Raw genomic sequence first — 21,487 nt, 5'->3', positions numbered from 1 at the left:
ATATGTCCAAGTTAAAAAATTATCCCAAGTGAATATGTTTTTATAAGTACATTTTTTAAAACTTTATCAATTTTCCATTATAGCAATTTATCATCTTGCTTTAAAAAATCTTCCAAAATTTTAAAAGAAGTACTTTCCTAGTGTTTTAATGGAGTTTTCCTCTCTCTTTCTCCCCTCTCTTCCCCCTCCTCCTCCCCGCTGCCCTCCCGCCCCCTCCCCCTTCCCTCTACAGGGCAAGCTTTGAACCATCTGACCATCTGGTTTTATGCAAAGAATAAGGCAGGGAGAGCACTGCTGCTTCCACACGACTCAGTGAGGAAACAATAGGGAAATAACCAGGAAAGAGCCCCTCTCGTCCTGGCTTGAAGAGCTGCCCTCATAAGGCCTTCCTGTGCCCCAACATGCCACTGCGCTGTGAGGTCCAGTGCTTCTTCCCCAGATGAGTCAGATACTTTAAAGAAAACTGGAAATTCATGGCCATTCTCTTAGCAGAAACAAAAATATGTTGCCTCACATTATAGACTTTAGCAAAATACGTCTCACATAATAGCAATGAGAGATCTGTGTTCCTGTTAGTCTTTACTTTCCTGGGAAATTTAGGTAACAGGGTTTTAGGGCTTGAATGATATAAAAAGTAGGCCCAGTCTTCCTTTATAATATAAGACGCGCCTACAGAAGAGGAATTATGCAACAGACTGAGGCAATTACTTGGGAGTTTTTAAAAATTGATATAGAAGCCTCTCTTTTGGCAGGAGCTCCATTTAGGTTTTGGTAAATATCTGTTGAATGAATAAAAATATTTGTCTCTTAGAACTCTCAAGGGAAAGAGGGGCACTTGTGGACAGGCACTACGCAAGTGGAGCATTTTAAAATGTTATAGTTGTCACAATTAAAAGAAAAAGAAAAAAGTAAAATTAATTTTAATAACTGATTAGTACAATCTCTCCATGGCGCAATACATCCACAGTATATATATATCCTCACTAGGAAAACCTGACATAGTGTTGTTCTCCTCTGTCTTTGGCGCTAAATCCGAATGCATCGCATGCTTCCATCATATTTTCAGTTTGTTCAGCAGCAACCTGTGTGTTTGATTTGACAGCTCAGGTCTCACCCTCTGGAAGTCATAAGGGGAGAGAAATCAGTGACACCCTGGAACCACAAGGCAGCTGTCCTTCTGAGGCTCATTAGGCACGAAGAATTTGCTGAACAGAGAAAAAAAGGTTGGATCTCTTCCCCTGACCCCTTGTGGCCCGTATTTCCCAAGCCTCCTGAGCATTAAATAGCTGTAGGGACAAAACAGGGGTTACTCAGATAAGCAGCAGGACAAAGGGGATGGGACACTCGACCTGTTCCTCCCTACTACGCCTCCCTACCATGTCCTGCCATGGGAAAAGGCTCTTTCAAAGTCACTGCCACCCTGCACTAGGCCAGGAAGGGGAGCTATCAGTGATTTTGCTCCTGGCTTACTATAGTTACCTTTACCTCTTTTGGCCTTGGATTTCTGTCTCTGTCTGTCTGTCTGTCTGTCTGTCTGTCTGTCTGTCTCTAAGTAAGAATTTACATTTTCTAGTTTCTGATTTTGAAATGAAAGCCAGAAGTCAGGTACAGGTACGTACCACTGAAAGCCCCTAGAGAATTGGAGCTAAGGGACTAGAAAAGATAGTGTCAGAGAACACTACAGGAAAGACCCTGAACTAAGGCCAAAAGGTTTAGTCAGAATGAGTTTTCTGCCCTCACGGGCTGAGTCCTCTTGAACCAACCATTTAAACGTCATGGCCCTACTTTCCATAGCTATAAAAAAACATGGCTAGTAATATCACTCCTGCATACCCCAGACAGAGATGAGCACAGGTAAAAACTGCTTTGTAATCTGTAAAATGCTATACAAACATGGGCTTTCCTTACAATTCTGAGGAGTCCAACTCACCATTAGCTTTCTTTGTTACCTCGGACAACTTGCTTTATCTTGTACATGCCTCTAATTTCCCGTATGTAAAATGAAGTCAGACTTAATGGTTTGTTAAGTTTTATGCCTGTAAAGTTTTAGCACCAACTCCTTTTCTCAACTCCAAACAAAGATATCCCACTCAAAATACTCCATAGGCAGAAAGCTCTGTGCCAGGTAGAGCAAGCTCACGTCATTGGTGACCAGGATCAAACCCAACAGACTTTACTCACCCAATGAGGTGAACAGGGAAACAGATACATCTTCTCTGACTCATAAGAGAAGAGGACCCAAGGAAATAGCACAACGGCTTTATAACATTAATGGGAAGAGGTGCAAATTCACATGTTTGCTCAAGCAGGAAGGTCAATGAGTGAAGGTCAAATAAATATCAACAGTAAGTATGGACATTTGCAGAACTTTCGGTGAAGTGGAATGTGTTCTCTGTCTGGGGCAACTGCTTGGCATGTTTGTGTTTATTTAGGGCTTTGTTGTTGAACTAGAAATTAGGCTTATGAAAAATCTCCTGATTTTATACCTGAACTAATTAAAACAAAACCATTTTGGGAGTAGTATAAAAGTTATCTGGAGACCACATTTGTTGGTGGCCTCTGATTTAGGGAAGAAAAAATAAAGAGCAGGAAAAAATAAGAAAAAAGAAGGGGGACATTCAAAATCTCAGAGTATGGAAGACCCTACTGAGTTTCCTTGGCCAACCACCAAGCCAATGTCCCAGAAATGGAAAAGGCAAGACTTCAGAGAGATCAAGAACAGTAAGTGATGTTGTTGGGAGGACAAAAGACGAGCTAAGAAGAGGCTGTTAGTGGCAACCAGGAGGACAATTTCATGCTCCAGAGGGACTACAGCCTAACTGCAAGGAATGACAGAGGCAATGAAAAGTAGTAAGTGACTTTTTGAGAATTATGCCAGGAAAAGGGAGAGTCACAATTGAGGAGAGAGAGTAGCCATGAAATACATTCTTGAAGACAGCTAAAGGCAGATCATTCTCCTATGTTAAGGAATAGCCAAAACAAAAAGAATAATTGACGAAAAAGATACAGATGATATGACTGAGCTCCTAGAGGAGGCAAGACCTAAAGGAGAAAACAGCAAGGACTAGGAGAAACACTACGTGACCACACACACAGTGAATGTGCAGGACAATTTAAAAGACAGCAGGAAACTCCACCCTGAAAATTCAGGCTCATGAGGTGCTGGTACCTGCTTCTTCTGAAGCCAGAGATCTACAAACTAACACAGTTCTAAGGAGAGAGCCCACCTGATAATTTTAAAAACTGGGCTCAGTTCATGCCATTGCTCAATGGGATCTTCAATGCATGAGGTTCTGTATGTTTCTATTTTGTATTTGTTCACCAAATGCACATCATAAATCAGAAATGCCTATTAACTGAAAGTACACATTCCAATGATACATTTTATTTTCCAGAACCTCATTACCAGATGTAGGAATACTACAGAGGAAATACACAAACACCCCAGGAGATAAAGAATATGGAATTCTCATTAAATTCTAAGTAAAACTTTGTCAATGTGAAATTACGCACTGACAGAAATTCCATAGTAATTTGTAATCAGTTAATAAATCAGTGAACAAGTTTTTCCCCTGTCCTTAATACCTACAGTGTGTGTGTGTGTGTGTGTGTGTGTGTGCGCGCGCGTGCGCGCGCGCTGGGAGGAAATGTGGGGGATGGGCAGGAAGGGTGCTCAACAGGGAATCCGGTCAAGGAGAACACTGAGGGCACCGACTTTTGTGACTGCACATTTGCGTACATTTTCTCAGCCTGTGGAGAAAGTTCTGCCTGGCATACATGTAAAACCTACGAGGCACACTGTCATTCAACTTCATTAATTATTAAAAGCTAATGTTTTATAACAGTTAGGAAAAACTCTGCTGAAACACTCTACTTCATTAAAGAAACTATTCTCCCATTGATTTTACAGTCACAATGCTTCTGTTCAAGCCATTTATAAGCTACGTATGGTCACAAAATGCCCAGAACACTGTAGAATATTCATCCAGTCTTCTTTATAGGATATGAAACATTACTTAATACTTGGTTAAGCAAAATGAACCTACTTTGCTTAGCAAGCCCTTGGCAGCAATATTTAAAATGTATATAGTAATATAATGAAATTATTTAAATAATAAAAACATTAAACTTTTTATTTTGTGATTTTTCTTTTTTCAAAAGCAGCCTCAGATATGTCACACTGAAGTGTGTCTGAAAATTAACTTTTCATGTTAAAACTCAAAAGGGTTTCATAATTTTTAAGCCCAAACCAGGATGTTTTATGCAATTATTAAGCAAAGCTGGATGATAATGAATTCTGTGCCACTGTGAAGGCCACGAGCTATTGCATGTCACCTGGATCGCGTGCTCGGCAGGGCAGGGGCCTAGGGCAGGGTGGGGACCATTATTCATTTCTCAATTAGGGGCTTCTTTCTCCTAAGTAAGATGCTTATCTAAAAAAGTAGTAAAAATGCTTAATTACATTATGGTTTAGCTAAAAATGCTTAATTGTGTTATGGTTTAGCTACTAGAGTGTTTATTATGCAGCCATAAAAACTGACAGACAATATTACTACACTGATATGGACAAAGGCATGAGGAAAAAGACTGCAAGGATATTTACCAAAAGCATACAGGCTGAGGCTTGGAATTATTCTTGTTCTTTTCAAGTTTTTTCTTTGGAATATGATTATATTATAGAAGTAAAAGATTAAAAATATACTTTATGTGAGATGTTCTTAAGGAACACAAGAAAATAATAAATCACCGACACAAATCACTATGTGACTACACACCAATAACTATGTAACTAACAGGTCTCAGACCTATAAGAATGGTGAAAACAGCATTATAGCATTATAACCAAAGCAAGAAGAAGGTTGTTTTTGTTGAGATTCAGAGAATTTGTTTTGTTGTACAGAAAAGTTGGGAAAGAAATGCTGTATGAGAAATTACTGTATCTATTTGGAACTTGAAGAATTGGTAAGTATTCAGCAAGTATAAGGGACAAAGAAATATCTCAGATGGGCTGTAAAGGCAGCAATTTCAAGATACATTTTCCAGAATAATCGATAAAGCCTTAACTAGGGCTCTGGTCCCTATGAGGGAACATAGCCAGGCTGAAGGATCTGAGGATTCTTCGGGGAATACTGTAGAAGTCAGACACCATTTGGTCGTTTTCCTAGGGCTCTGATTAAGGCTAGGCAGTGAGTGTGCATTTTTATGTCCCATAAAAGTGCTCAGTGTGCTGGAAACTGTCCATTCAGGCAGTGAGAACTCAATAAACATTAACTGATCTTTAGAATCTCAGCTCCCTGAATGTTTTCCTGATGGAAAACAAAAGGAAACTCTTAAGTTAGAAAGAGGCCACTGAATAATAGATGGAGCATGAACTGCCCTACATAAAGTTCCTTACCTAATCTAAGCAAGTTCTTTACAGAGAGACGGTGTCTCTGGACATACACATTAAGTAGTTATTCCTAGAGTTTAAAAGAGATCCACCTTTGTCCTGAGAACTTTAGGAGCCAGTGCCATTTCTCCTTCTCGTTGTAGCAGAAGGAAAAACTACAATTACTTCTATTAATGACAACATTCAGAAGATATGAAAATCTGGCCCAGGAGACGTGACCCACAGTGATTTGAAAAAAAAAAAAGAAAGAAAAAGAAAAATGCTGCTCAAAACCAGATCCATCCTTCCTATCATCTTGTTTTGAAATTCTGTATCTTTTTTTTTCTCTTAAAAAAAAACCCCCACCAGATCCAGTGTATTCAGCTAGCTAGAATTAAGGGGAAAAAAAGAGTGCTAAGCAATAGTCATTCTTCCTTACTGATTTCTCAACAATATCTCTAAATTCCACTTATAAAAATTAATGTACTTCATAACTGAAGGAGAAATTTGGATGCCAGGCAATATCCTAATTCTCTTTCTAACTTCCTAACAATTTCTCTAAATTTCTTTTATAAACATTGATTACACTTTTTAGTTTTAAAGAAAAAAAAAAACTCTACCACATTCAAAGATGTAATAGAACATTTTTATATAGTTCAATCAACTCTTTGATTATTATATCAAAGATTATTATTTTGCCCTTCTGCCGTCCTTATTCTCTAGAGGAAAAGCTTTAAGTTTAAAAATGGTAAAATTAATATTGCTATTCTTAGCTCCTCTAAGGGTTACCTTGACAATTTCAATCTATGTACCTCAACCTCTACTTGTTTGGAACAACGTCTCTTCTAGTTCCCTAACTCCATAGAAGAAAAAGCCAGAGCTACAACTTTTAAGGCCATTTGTGCTGAGTCCTGTGTATTTGACTTTCCATTGTTAATTCTAATAATACTCTCTACTCCACAGCCTGAGGAATTTATTCCTTCTATCTAACAGAAATGGTATACCCTTGGCCCATGTCTCCTCCACTCTGCCCTCCTACCAGGGAGGCTTTTCTATATTACAAATACACAGCAGAGGTTACAAGATCATACCACATGCTCTGGCTACTATTATTTTAGTGTGGGAAAATTCTGAAGTTGACATAACCAAATACTCACTCAGCCTAGTTTAAAAAAAGAAAGCAATCTCACTAAGGTCACACAGCCCCAATGGCTTTGAGGAATGTAAGTTCCTGATATAAAACCAAGATACATCAGTAACAAAATATATGGCTGGCAGGGAATGACAAGAATATTAGCTGAAAAATTTAACTGAAAGTGGGCAAAAATCTACAAACGAGTTTTGTTTTTAGTTTGAAACTTTTCTTCTACACGTTCTTAGGTTGACCCTTAGTGATCTGAGCAACATTTATTGAGAGCTCACTGTGCACAAGAACTGCAGGAGACAGAGGTAAGCCAGGAAGACAAAGCCCTCAGAGGCTCCCTTCCAGTATCACCACAACAAATGACTTGGAATGGTTAGAGCAAAGTGCTCTGAGGAATAATGTTCTACTAATCATAACAATCACTTATAAAGCTGAGAGGACGCCAGACTCTATTCTTAAATGTCACTGGGATTAGTTCATCCGATACAAAGGTTCTTGATTTCTAAAACACAAAGACCAGGCCCAAAGTCACTCAGATGATTAGTGGTAGAGCCATGACTGGAGTCCTAGCCGGGCAGCTAGCTCCACAGTCCAACTTTCCCCCGACTACTTTAACAGTGAGCATCTGAGGTAAAGTGAGTGGTGAAGAGGACTTAATTTTGACAAGATAGTGAGGGGAAGTCTATCAAAAGGATGACATCTGGAGTGAGATCTAAAGAATGAGTAAACAGCCCTGCTTTCTGGCAGTAACTAAAGAGGAAGAACAGTTGTCGATGAGGCACTCCTACTACACTGGATGCCAAGGAATGCTTATCTTTATATTATCTATGGCAAAGGAGCAAGTTGCTAAATAATTTTGTTGTTGTTGAAAAACTTGGGTGAGTGATATGTCAAACAAATGACTAGGAATCAAAATAAGATGAGAAACTTAATAAAGATGTGTAACTCACTATAAGCCTACAATATTACCACATTTGAAAAACATCCAAAATCCTACATGTGGCACTTACCTCATTCAAACATTCTGCCTGCTAAGAATTGTGTCATCCTTATCTGAACAACTGCTGAAATCGAGTGAGTCAGTTCCAAATTAACAGGCATGTTAAAAGTCTTCCATCCCATTGTGTAAAAAACTGGTTATTTTTTAAACAAGAGAGAAGCAGGCAACACACTTCTTGATAAACACACCCTTTTGTAAGTAACCTCACACTGTGTCTTCAAGAATTCCCCTGGCTTCCCCACGAAACTCTTATCACTCACTGCTTTTCAACTTGTTCAAGCCAATAAAGAGCCTATCTGAACAGAAAAAAATTCACAACCTCCAAGGCCAGGGAAGAGCCTGTCTGAAAAGAATAGAATCCTCAACATCTAAAGCATGTCCAAAGAGAAGATCGATGAGAGAATTTCTAGAGAGAAAGCATGAATGATAATGAATGATATCAAAGCAAAAAAACCTGCAATATAAGAGCTAATCAAAGACTCCAAGTGACAGAATTAAGGACCACTTACATAGCAATTTTTTCTCCTACTCACTAACTCCAACCACAGCTTCTCCATCTCTACTTAACTCTTGAAGAATCTTGCATTTCACTTTAATAGGAAATCTGTTTGCCAATCTTGCTATTATTCTTACTATTTTATCCCCTTACTCAATGCAGGTCAAGATCAGAGACCACAGTTACGGGATGTTGAAAGACAAGAGAAAAATCACTGAAGACAGGCAGGGAGGGCAAATTAGCCCGGCAGCACATCTCACCACCTCAGTTCTTCCTGCCCACAATTCTCTCGTTACTCAGTCCTGGTGCTGTCTTTTTGATTTCCCTTTCTTCCTTCTTTCTCTCCTCGGTTCTACAGTTCAGCGTCTGAACCACTAACTCCCTGCAGTTCCATAATGCTACAACCTGGCTCATCCAATTTAGAATTTCTGCCACAACCAATTCTCTTAGGGATTTCTATTGCCAAAACCAACTTTAGGAGCCTCTGTTCAATAGTGTAGAGTGTCTTACACTAAGGCTTTAAGGGGAGTTAGAGCCTTTGTTACAGGCTTGTGCAACGTACGGTTATGGTGACGCAGAATCCAACTCTGAATATATTCCCTCATTATTCTTGATGGTGTGGTTTGTTTATTTGATAATTACTATACTCTGGCACAATCTGGGTTATGGTCTAATCTGAGCTCCAAATTACTTTGCATAAGACATAGGGCTGCTAAACCCCTTAAGTGTATTAGCTTATTTGATCTTTTAGAAACCGGGGCAACAGTGTGAAAACAAACAAATCCTTCTACCCAAGTACTTAAAATTGATGGAAATTTAAATGTCTGCTTATAAAATATAAGAAAATTATCTACTAGTGAACATTTATCATGATTTATTTATATATTCCAGTCTGTCTGGGCCCTAAAGTGGTCAAATGATAAATAAGGTTTATAAAACAGGAGAAAAACTGGTATTGAAGAAAAGGCTTCTGTTTTTTACTTCTATAGTTTACTTTTCCGTGTTTGAAACCGTCCTGTAAAACACTCTATGCTACTGAGATGGCTGGGGTTTAGTAGGCTGGATTTGAAATCTGCCTCCGTCTCCATCCCCCCAGGGCTAAGACAGGTGCCCCTAATCTCCACATGCTCTGCTCCCCACCAGGAGCTTCAATCTGATGGCCTGACATCAAAGAAAAGTTCCAAGACTCTTGAAGACAGATGATTTGTTTACCATACTTTAGCTAGCAAAATTCTGATCCAAATAAAGGAAAATACTCATTTGAAAGGAAAGAGAGAAAAGAACAAAAGTACTCTCCACTTGGTAGAAGTTTACCTTTCCAATTTAAGTCAGAGTAAATGATCCTAATGACTCAAGAGACTGGAAGTGACTCTGGACTTCCCGTGGGTAGATCTTTTAATGCCTATCTGTACAATCTACACCTGCCCAATAACAAAAATACAGCTATGCTTTTTCATGCATCACGAACCAAGAGTCAGCATGTAATATTGACAATACCTAACAAGTAAAGACAGGCTTTCACTACTAATCTTGTGATTGTTCGTGATCTTTAACATAATTATTCAAATATTTGGAAATGCCTGTAGTTTTCCATGACCCACACTTCGACTACACAAATAATGTACAAAAGGGATTGACTGCTAAAGATCTTTTTCTCTGTTGTTTATTTTTTAAATAAGGAAAAATATTTCAAAAAACAGAAACATCTGAAAGGCATGGATAGAATTCAAGACTTGTATGTGGTTTGAATTACTCCCCCATGGATATATGGTAGACAAGCTGATTTGTAATGAAAACTCTGGTAAACTCACTGCCTAAGGAGGAAGCTGAGTGCTGGCTACAAAACTATAATTCATCATTTTGACCTTCAGAATCAGATAAAAAGATGGCAAAATACAATTCATAGTGCTTTTCCTTTTTACATGCTTAAAGTATATACATGCTTTGGTACTTTAAACAACAGAACCATTCTCAATTCCCCCAAATAACCAGTGTGCTCTCTCTTACTTTGTGACCTTTGTACACACTGGTCACCCTGCCTGGGTGTTCTTCCTGCCATAAATTGCCCCTTTCACATCTCTCTTGGTTAACCTATGTTTATCTATCACAAAGGTATCTTTCCAGGAGCATTTTGTGACCTCAACAACCTTGTTTGGTTGTTTGGGCTGTGGTTGTTTCACTCTTTGAAATCGCCTTCAGCAAAAAATGATTATTACTAAAGGAAAGTTTATGATAGATGATACAACGAAGATCTAGTATAAGCTGTAATTTCTTAGTTCATTTTTAATTTCTGCTTTTCTTTAAAATAATAAAACGGTGTTACTTTCTATATACTCAAAAAGACTTCACTAACTGAGGCTTGACCACAAGCTTTCTAAGTAACGTTAATTGATTAAAAGGGGAGGAGCTGGGGCTAAGAATTTACTGGCATGTGATTGAGAATGATTTGTTCAATTATTTAATAAATAAACTACTTATTACTCTATGAATCATTACTCTAGTTCTGATGCTGTGGCCGATAATGGAATATGTAAACAAATAAATACACAAATCTTCCAACTAACACAGGAACTTTATTAACTTTCTTATCCCAAAGCCAGAAAATGGAAAAGAACATCTGAAAATGGTGTAGATGGAAAGTAGGAATATGGTACCTTTAAGAAGACAGAGGAATGCTTGTAGCAAGGAGACAAAGGGTTTCAGGCATTGCACACTCTTCAGTAACTGAAGAGCAGACAGAATGAAGGAATTCTTGCTAATCCATCTAGTGACCCTGAAGAGAACACTTGTGGTGCTTTGTGTCTTGGGCACTTCATAGTACTCCAATTACACATTTATTATACATTTACTAAGCCAAGGACTAACCCAATTCAAGACTCCATAGACGAACTTACCTCAACATATGAAATTGGAAATATGCCTATTTTGTCGGCCAGCATTCCTTCTGCCCAGTTTTCATCCACTCTGCGGATCACAGTCAGAACATCATCCTGAAGGAACAACCAATCATGAGTCTCCCTGATCCCTTTAGGTCTGTCGTTTAATTTTCTGTCTCAATAACGAGAGTCAAATTGCAACAGTAGATGAATAAAACTGCTATGACACAACTTTAATGCACAAATTCAATGTTTTCATGAGCTAAATGATACCTATCAGTCAATCTGAGTTTTTTTCTCTTTTTTTAGACAATTGTAAAACTACGAACTTCTAAACAAGTGGCTGGCTGCTTATTTGGATCCATAAATTGTAAATCCCACGGGCACCCACCCTAGCATCTTGAATTTCTGTTTAGATTGATCCTCAGGTACTTCTTCCTTTCTCTCAAACATGCCAAATATCCATTCAAATGCATGCTCTATTATTTTTCTTTACAAAAACACAATATTCTACTTAAAATTCTAAACCACTTTACCAATTCAGTCAATATATTCTTTTCTGCTTTTAAGCAAGGAATTTACATATAAAATAAGAAAGAAATGATGTTTCATTTGTTATTCATAATTCAGTACTTTAAAATTCCTAAGTGCCACACATATCCTTTAAAGTGGCTTAGAAATAAATGTACCTCCAAAATTATCTCTCATAGAAGTCTATGTACAAAATTACTTTTCTTAATGAAGACGGTTGCCAATATTTTTAGAAGCACAGTAAGATGGTTCAGGCAAAATTATCTTTTTGCAAAAAGGCAATACCAGCCACATTTCAGGTAGAGAAGAACTGATAGGTAAATTTTATTCTAATCCCATTTACCTTTGCAAATGGAAGGCAATCTTTGTCTGCTTCCTTGTCTTTCACTTCGAAGTCATAAAGTGCTTTGCACTGAGGTGGGGGCTGAGGTAATGGTTTAATAATCTGCACAAAATTGGTGGGGAAAAAGCCATGGATTCCATTGACTTCCCCATGGTACCAATTTTCATCCACTTGTCGTCGTAAAATGATGATGTCACCTTTGTTGAATTTAAGGTCTCCAGGCTCTTTTCCTTCATAGTTGTATAACGCTTTGGCACATGGTAATTGAGGTACACCCTTGAAGAGAAAGATGAATTCTAATGAAAAAACAGTCCCAAAATGTCTCTCAAAAATACAACTGTAATATCGATGGGGAATCCAAACATTCTCCCTTTGAGAAAAAAATCTTACATTATAAAGTGACTATTTAGATATGTCACTAATAAATACCAAATGCAAAACAAATGTCCACTGGAGAGGTAAGAATAATAGCGGATCGTACATCTACAACGCTGCCTTCCACTCTCACATTTAATTTAATGGGAGCTTCTGCCTTGTTTAGGATTATTCATGTATGAACATATGGTTACTGAGTCTGACTCCCTGGTATGAGATTCAAATGCTCTTTCAGAAAAGACAATTTCAATATTAACTATTTCATCAGGATAAATGATAAGCACTGAGAAGAACAGAAACCCAATTCACTGGTATGTTAACTGTTCTTATACTCAATCGATAAAAAATCAAAGTTTGGATTTTTGGGTCAATCTTTTCATGATACTGCTTGCAATGCGAGCAGGAGATCTTCCTTTTTCATGACCTCCACAGCTATTCATTGAAGATCTACCCTATGCCTGAATCTGGAATTTAACAGTGAATGAGACAGTCACACTCCCTACCCTCTGGAAGTGTTCAGACAGCTTTTCAGTTTAAGATCAACTTTGCTCCATCTTGGTGAGAGCGCACTGGTAGCCTGGGCAGGTAAAAAGTGACGTTTTAAATGTTACTGCATCACATTATGTTTTTTAAATGACAGGTTTGAAATTGTGTGCACCCCAAGGCACTTTAATCATCAAATAGATTAAATATGATACCTCCCAGCGGCACTGGAGGTGCCCATTCTTGACACTGGTTGTCATTTTAATATCTCTGGCCTCTCTAGAGCACAGCTGTCTATCACTGATTCAGAAGATATATGGTAAATCAAACATGTCTATAATAATTCACTGAATGAGATTACTGGCTCTAACTTCTCACGTCCTCATTCAATTATTCACCCATCCAGAAAAAATTTATAAGCTTTTACTTTTTACCAGGAATTGTTCTAGTGTCTAGAATTTAAAAAGGAACTGGGCACAGTCCTTTTCATTAAAGGATAGGGCATTAGAAATAATGATGAGACGGTGTGGTTAACCGTGGTGAGACAGATAATGCACATTGGGAGAACGCTGAGGTTTGGGAATGGGAAAAGGAAGTACTCCCCCGAGTTTTAAAGGATGTATTACCTTAGCAAGGATGTCAGCCAAGCAGGGTTGGAGCGGATGGATAAAAAGGGGGAGTGCTCGAGGCAGAGGGGACGGCCCTAGCAGGGCGTGCGCATGAGACTCAGCACATGTGTGGAAGGACTGGGGTTTATAAAGAACACAACATGCCAGTGCGAGAAGTAAGAAGTAGTGAGTGTAAGGAAACAGGCAGAGATCGATTTATGAAGGGACTTGACTGGTAGGTCCATGACGCCAGGCTGCTGTGTCATGTATGAAGCACAGATGGGACGGCAAGACCATGTGTCAGAGATTGGAGTCCGGCAGGAGGATGGAAAACAGACGCAAAGCAGGTAGGCAGAAGACATCTGTGCACGAGGCACAGCGCTAAGCCACTGGAGTCTTCTTTAAGTTTTATTTTCCTGATGAAATCAATCAATAGGAAGAACAACCACTTCTCTATCTCCCTCCAATGTGGATATAAGATTTATACCCTTGATAGCAACAGAAATTCATAATATGACTTTCAGGAAATAGCTTGTTTTCTAGTGAAAGATTTAGAGTTTGGCCTATTCATAAGTCAAGCTTTTCAGCTAATTTTGGTTGGCTTAAGAGAAATAGTAATTCTTGCTCTCAAAATGCCACTGGTAGTCAGCATACCTTGTCATGGTTCATGTGATGCTGGGGTTAGTTAATCAGAGCTGCTTGGAGGCTAACATCCTTGGACGACAGGAGTTGAGCCTCCCAGTACGGATGCCCTTACAAATGCTCTAACTTTTTGGACACTGCCTTAAGGCCTGGCCTTTAATGGCACAACTCCTGTTACTCAACCTTGACATTATCATGTAAGCAACCTTACTGTGTCCTTTTTTCCAGAAAGGAAATGCCACCCAGGAGTTCTGGTCCTTATAGTATCATGAGCTGCAGTCCTATTCCACTCAATGACTGATTTTGTGGGAGGAAGAGTTGTAACTGCAGTCCATCCTCACCTACGCTTCACTATATTCTCTTCTGTATTATGCATTTCTTGAAGTCAGGTTATCACAGCTTAACATATTTCCCAAGATAAGCTTGAGAAAATAGCAGTAAATAAATACAATACTGAGCATTACTGTTGGGGAGGGCTAAGCCAACTCTTGAACTGTAGCTAATGAGACTGATCAGCCAGGATGAAGAACTGGTGAGAAGCACAGACTCCACAGCTTGTATTACAATGTAGACACTCACTAGTTGTGTGATCTTGGGCAGGTTAACCTCTCTGTGCTTTAATTTCCTAATCTGGTTTGTTGTACGTGTCTAGCAAATTTGTGTGCATAAATCCCCTCCAATGGTTCAATGGTTCAGAAGGCAATAAAGGCTGCACACACACACACACACACACACACACACACTACACTACAACCATGACCACCATCATCACCCAGCATGAAAGCCTGGTCACCAGTGAAATGGGGCACCTGACAGTGTGTTCATCTCTATGCAGCTAAATGCTTTGCTTTTGGATGGATTCACAGTGCAATTGCATTTTTAATACATATTCAGTGTATAACAATGAGAAGAATGTTCCTCCTAAGAAGTGTTCAGGATTTTAAAATGTGCATTTCTGAAGTGCACATTTGTTTTCTAAGTAGAATCCATTCATCTTCTGGCTGAACAGAAGAAATTATAAATTCACTGATATGCACCGTTTAATAGGGGATGGCATTTTAGATGTGGCAGTAGTTCATCTTGACAGGGCTAATGTAAGGCATTGGAAGCCTGCATGAATTAATTGAAAATCCTATTACAAACTCAGTGACAAATAACTCTATTCATCACTATGGCCTGTTCTCTCAATTTTTCCCCACCTCAATTAGCTCTACTTGGCCCACTGAGCCCAAAACCATGCCAGCCCAATCCATGCACCAAGGTACAGACTTAGCACTCTGAAAAATCATTCTGAACTGCTCTTGGAAGAGATCAGTAAAATTCCAAATGACCCACAGTACAGTTCTTTTGTAATATGCTGATGTGGGAACTAAGGGAATGTATTTCTTTATAGCTCACTTCCACACACACCAGTAGTCTAATGGGCTTATTAACTTTTTCACAAAGCAAATCTATTAAGTGCTTCTAAAATCATCATTCTTCATAGAACAAGTGGCAAGGGAAACTTAACAATAACAGTGACACACATTACAGCTAGCCTAGGGTTCCATCCCTCTGATATAACCAAAACTTCATTAATTCATGCTGACTTGCTAAACGTTGACTACTACAGTTACTGCAATGATCAGTAACCACAGAGAAGGAATCCGAAAGCTTACAGCAATCTAACCCACGAGCAGACATTTGTACATATGGCAGTGTTTTTCTATGGTGTTCTCTTTTGATTAAATTCTAAGTCACTAAAAAGCCAGTTTGTGTCAAGTTTCTCCAAAGAAGGTTTCCCACATTAAATAAAACGAATTCTACTCTGATTTCAAATCAAGCAAAGTTCAGTGATCTTTAGAAGACTTATTCCCACACAGACTGCAGATGATTAAGGATAAATGGTTAAACGACTTGGAAGAGCAATAAAAGAACACATTTTCCTTCTGCAACATCTGAAGGATAAAGCCAAAACAATTGGTTTGAAAACCCAGGACTACTCTTCTGGGTAAAACACGTCCCGAGCCCAGAGAGGCGATGCCTTCTCATTGATCTGCTTAGAAAGGTCTGCAAAGTCGTGTCATCACCCGGAGCCCTCTGCCCTCTGTGCCTTCAGCAGCCTTTCCAAACCGCTGCTTTTCTCCTGGATCCTCCCATCAGGCTAAAGCTCCTGAGGATCCACAGAGCTTACATTTCACTTGGAGACTTTCACTTGGCTACACATGAAAGGGAGGCTTATAAAGAGAGAAAGCCAGAGAGAAACCAATGCTGCAGTCTAACCTTGGGTGTGTGTGGTTGTCACTCAGGGTGCCAGCTTTATCAAAAAGCCTGGCAATTTGGACAGGCAAAGTATTATAACAATTTCACTACTAAAATAATTTCAGTATCAGTGAATTATTTTGTTCATAAAAAAGCATGACAGTGGACCACCTTTACTTCTCAAATAATTTGTGTTTCTAAAGCATACATACAGATTGTTATATAAGAATTAAAATCTTCCTGCAATCTGCACACAAATATTTTTTATTAAGTGCCTTATTCTATTTCTGTGCCGTCAAGTGTATTCCAATATATCTGGGGAAAAAAAATGTTACTTGATGATCTAGCTGCTAGTGTAACAGGTAAATAAAACATTCACTGCCAATTTATTTTATAGCCTCTAAATGCCAATGCCCACATATATACATGCAAGACAGCCTCTCTAAATTCAAATTCTTCCACGCATTTCTTACTGCTCCATAAAGTGAAAAAGATTCAATGACCTACTAAAAGAAAATCTAGAAGACACTCTTATAGTGGGAACAGCTATAAAATGTGTACAACTTAATAAGTAGTTATATCTAAATGCGTATAAACTCTGCCTGATTCCAAGTTGACTTTCAAAAACTTTCTAGAAAGAAGCAAGACACAAAGAAATCATAACAACAGAAAGTACCACACAAAAAGTAACAAGCAACAAAATGGGTTTAGGAAAGAATTTTTTAAAGTCTCTTTTGTATAACAAAATACAAAGTAAAATACGGGCTTTTCACTGCAAGTCAAATTTCCACCAAGATACACTAACAGTATTTCATAAAAACTTTCATTCTTCAGCAGTAAGTCTTAAGTATTGTTCTCAAGATGTCTAGGACAAATAAATCATTTAAATTTGATTTGGCCACAACTGGAAATGTTTTAACTTCAATATAGCGAACATTTAAGATGATCTTTACAAGTTATTTTTCCAAAGTAGTATCAGAAGGTACCGACAATCCCACAATCCCACAATAGTCCATCTTCCATTTGTTCTTTCTTTTATCATTTATTTGTGGAGAGCATCACATCCAGAGTTTTATCTAATGATCCCTTTCTTAAGGTTATACTTCCCCATACCTCAAACTTGCCAAATAAAATTCTCTGGTCAAGCTAACTTAGATCTACCCGCACTTTGACTGCAAATTATCAGCCCTGAAGAAGAAACCATGACCTTCTCAATAAAAGAAAAAAAAAAAAAACCTGTTTCTTCGTTCAATGTATTCTTTTATGCCCATAGTCTACATCCCAGTGCTCCCTTTTCTTCCAAACTCATTTTCTTCAGCTTTCATTCCAGCCGATGACTCTTCTTTACTCCAGATCTGGTTCCAATTTTATCAGGGATCAAGAATACAGGCTGACTAAGGCCTTGGTGGCACCCGGGAGCCTAGTTTGGAAGGCAGTGTTGAGGGGGGAAGGTAGATCACAGGGTGTTATTTTAGAAATACTTATATTTAGGGGTCAAAAAAAAAAAAAAAGACTAGGAGCTAGAAAAGGAGGAAAAGAACCAGCAAATCATAACTGTTATAAGCAGGAATAATTTCCAAGGCACAGTCTTGTCCACATCACGGATGTCTTTGCAATCCAGAGATGGCTCCCAATTACCTCCTAAATCTTAAGTTCCACAGTCCTCCATTTGAATGGACCGTTCACCTCATAGTTTCCACCCTCAGCAAGCATCCTGTCGTCACTACTGCCTTCAAACACACCATTCCTCTCCACCAAGCTCCACTGGGAAGGATCCATCTCTCTTTCGACCACCCCCCAAAGGTACCCAGGACTTGTAGGCATGTGTCACTCTACAGACGCAGTTGATAATTACACAAAATTCGTGTCACTTGCACATTTTTGTGTTCAGCATAATGCTTGTGTTGTTTGGAATCAGGCATAAATAAGGCCAAGATCAGGGTTCTAAATCTTGGTTTGGTCAAATGACAGTCTTGTTCACAGGTAAGTGGGCCACTCACCCTTCAAGACCCAGCTCAGGCACTGCCTCCTTGGGGAAGACGCTTCCAGTTTTCCCCAACCAAGTCTGACCAGGGTATTGTTCTTATGCAAACCTAGAGCATCTTAAGCACACGCATTATTACGGACTTTATCACACTCAGTTTACACTTGCTTCCCTTGCAGGCCTGCAAATTCCTGGGGAGCTGGGGCTATCCATTATTCATCTTGGTATCATCAGCACCTACTTTGGTGTATGTAAATACATTCTTGCTGAGTGAATAAACAAAAAGCTGAATGCCACCCCTAGTGGGAGGAGGGGTGAGTGCTATATTATGAATGGATAAGTAGAAAAATACTGTATCCCTAGGAAAATTAATTAAAAAAACATTTTTATAGTTACGTTTGATAGCTTGGACTATGCTACGTAACATATGCAATCAGATATTTACATGTCCTACATACTTTTCATGCATGGTCAACTGTTATTCCATCGTTTCTGACACTGTCTTCAGTGGCTCCAATGTGCAAAGCATGTTTCAGGCACTGGATTCTGAGATGTGAGTAGGAATGCTAACAGGAATTTCATTTCTACTCTCAAAGGCTTCTGGGAAACCTGGGCACGCTAAGATGCAACAGAAATACCTGGGGAAATGAGAGCAAGTGCTGCTAATTGGTGTCCACCTTGGCACTCTTAGCCACATAAATAAATGTATAAGGCAGTCTGGAAATAGGCAGTTGAGCATTTTCTCCTAAGCAAATTGCTGGCATCTGAAAAATGTGAAACAAATTATGTAGCAAACCACAGCAAACAAATATTTTTCTTACAAACTCATCTGGTGGTTATGAGAAAATAGTCATATAAACTGATGTATAGCTTTTCTACGATGGCCTTCAAAGGTAGTGCCCAACTGACAGACAAATCATTAAAGAAGACAAATCTTACAAGTTTCTAGATGGGAAGATGGCTATTGAGAATGCACTTCACTGAAGCCCAACGCAGGAAATTCATGTCACTCACTACGCTGAATATTAGTTTTTTATTTCATTACATGTTCAGTAATTATTATGGTAGTTTGCAGAGAGCAGGAAAATTTATTGGAAAAATTCCCTGCAGTAACTTGAGTTGCTAGCTTGAGGATTCATGGCAGCAGCAGGGGAAACATTTTCTGGCAAAAGGTCAGGTTTCTACCAATTTGGAAAACAGTTTGACTCCTGGCAAAGAATCTGCCCTTTCCCTGCCCCTGCCCAGGGCAGTTTCCCATGCAACCTTGAAGGCGGCAGTTGTGGGACTGGAGAAGAAGGAATAAGCATGTGCCATGAACTCTGTAGGCAGCACAACTGATCCTTATGGACAGTCAGGACACGAGGGTCCATCAGCAACATGGAGGAGAAACAAGGGTGTGAAGGGCAGGTCTTACTACTACAGAGGGCAGAGGGCAGGGCAGGTCTCTGTCAAATTTGATCATCTGGTTTCTGTTTCCTAGTCCAGTGTTTTCATTAATAACCTGGAGACAGTATGCTCACATAACTTAAGCCTAATATTAAATGTGAAAGTCCATAGTTTCAGAATTAAAGCAACACTGGAATAGACCCCACATAAATGGGCAGCTGACAAAATCATCAAGGAAATTCAACCGGCGAAAAGACAAGTCTTTTCAAAAGAGGGTTCTTGAACAATTAGAAATTCAAAGGGGAAAGACTGAGACTTGACCACTATCTCACATCATGAAGAAAAGTTAATTTGAATGAAACTTACAGTGAAATGTGGAAGCTAAAAACTGTAAGTTCTCTGGAAGAAAAAACAGAAAAATATTTAGTGATAGCGTGGAGGAGAGGGTACTAACTTAAGAAACTTGATAAATTGGATTCTCTGAAAATTGAAAAATTCTGTTATTCATCAAAGCACATAAAGAGAACTAAAATATAAGCTATACAATGAAAAAATTTATTTTCAGTACTTCTATCTGACATGGGACTCAAATTCAGAAGTGGAAAGAACTCCTACACAATAAACCAATTCAAAAACAGGCAAAATACTTGAAGATGTATTTTGAAGAGGAAGAGATAAGAATAGCCATGAAAGGGACCCAACATTACTAGCAATCACAGAAACAAAATAAAAACACATGGAATAGGGCCAGGAATATAGCTCAGTGGCATCAGGGCCTGCCTAGCAAGCACAAGGTCCCAAGTTCAATCCCCGGTACCACAAAAAGTAAATTAAAAAATCCCACATGGGATATTATTAATTTTTTTAAACAATTTTATTGAGAAACAAATACCAATGAGACAGTTTCACAACTGATTACTGGCACATTTACAGTAATTAATACACTGCATATTGTTGTCTTAGTGGTTATTCATTGTACAAGATGCAGACATAATATCCTGTCTCAAACAATATTATAACAAAACTCTCTATTCATTGAATTAAGAGAATGGAGCTGTATATCTATCCAAACTATTTTATGTATACAGACACAAAAGGGTCATTCAGTTCTATCCCACTTTTTTGGTTAGTTTTGTCAGAGAAGGGCATTCTACTGTCATTTAAATATTGTAGGAGCTTGAATTCAGCAGAATCTCCCAATAGAGTCCAGTAGTCACATGGGATATTATTTCATATCTATTAGGTGATTAATATTTAAAGATTGACAACAGAGAATGTCAAAGCTAGATAAACTAGAAGTCGCATATATTGCTAGTTGGAGTTTATAACTGTCGAATTCTTATAGTCATATATACTCTCCTATGTATTAATCCAAAAGAAATGAAAACATTATTTCCACACACAAAAATGTACAAAAATGTTCAATGCAGCACTATAATACCCTATATGGAAAATAAATGCCCACCAACAGAAGAATAAACAATGGAATCCTAATTAATAACAAAAAAAAGCAAGGCAGAGGTGGCTCAGTGATATAACCTAAGAAATTGTGAGTTGAATTAATCCCCAGCTCCACAAAACAACAGTAACAAAAATTATTAATACTTGTGAATAAAAATAATCAAATGTGATTATGTTTACCTCATGACACTCAAGAATGGGTGACACAAATCAATTGGGATGGAAATCAGAACAGTAGGAAGGAGGTGCAGGAAGTACTGAGGAACAGTTCTGGGACTATGAGTACATTCTGAATCTCAACTAGGATTGGTTACCCACATGTAGAAATGTATTAAAACTTATCAGAGTATATAAAGAGCCATAATTCACACATACAAACTTTACCTCAGTACAGTTTAAAAACCTAAACTAGGATTTAGGGGAAAAGAAAAAAAAAAAAAAAACAGAAATGGCCAAATATACCAGATATGTTGTATACGGACACAGAAATGAAGATACAGAAGTATCACAGTGAAAAACTGGCCAGCTATATTAGCTGACAATCTGAAA

At 38.5% G+C, this 21,487-nt stretch overlaps 1 protein-coding gene across 2 annotated transcripts in view; it reads right to left on the bottom strand.

The window, feature by feature from the left end:
- The window catches only part of Sh3rf1 (SH3 domain containing ring finger 1), a 163,218-nt gene that overhangs the window by 50,640 nt on the left and 91,091 nt on the right, over positions 1 to 21,487 (bottom strand). For both annotated transcript variants that reach the window (XM_004640243.2, XM_023700099.1), the window contains exons 2-3: positions 11,759 to 12,034; positions 10,903 to 10,998 (exon numbers count right to left, since the gene is read on the bottom strand). In XM_004640243.2, coding sequence (XP_004640300.1) covers positions 10,903 to 10,998; positions 11,759 to 12,034 — 372 coding nt within the window. The remainder of the gene's footprint in view (positions 1 to 10,902; positions 10,999 to 11,758; positions 12,035 to 21,487) is intronic.

This window comes from Octodon degus, unplaced genomic scaffold (genome assembly GCF_000260255.1).
Source record: "Octodon degus isolate 3935 unplaced genomic scaffold, OctDeg1.0 scaffold00121, whole genome shotgun sequence".
Lineage (NCBI taxonomy): Eukaryota > Metazoa > Chordata > Mammalia > Rodentia > Octodontidae > Octodon > Octodon degus.
The sequence above is the reverse complement of the archived record's forward strand: the minus strand, read 5'-3'. Positions and strand labels throughout refer to the sequence as shown.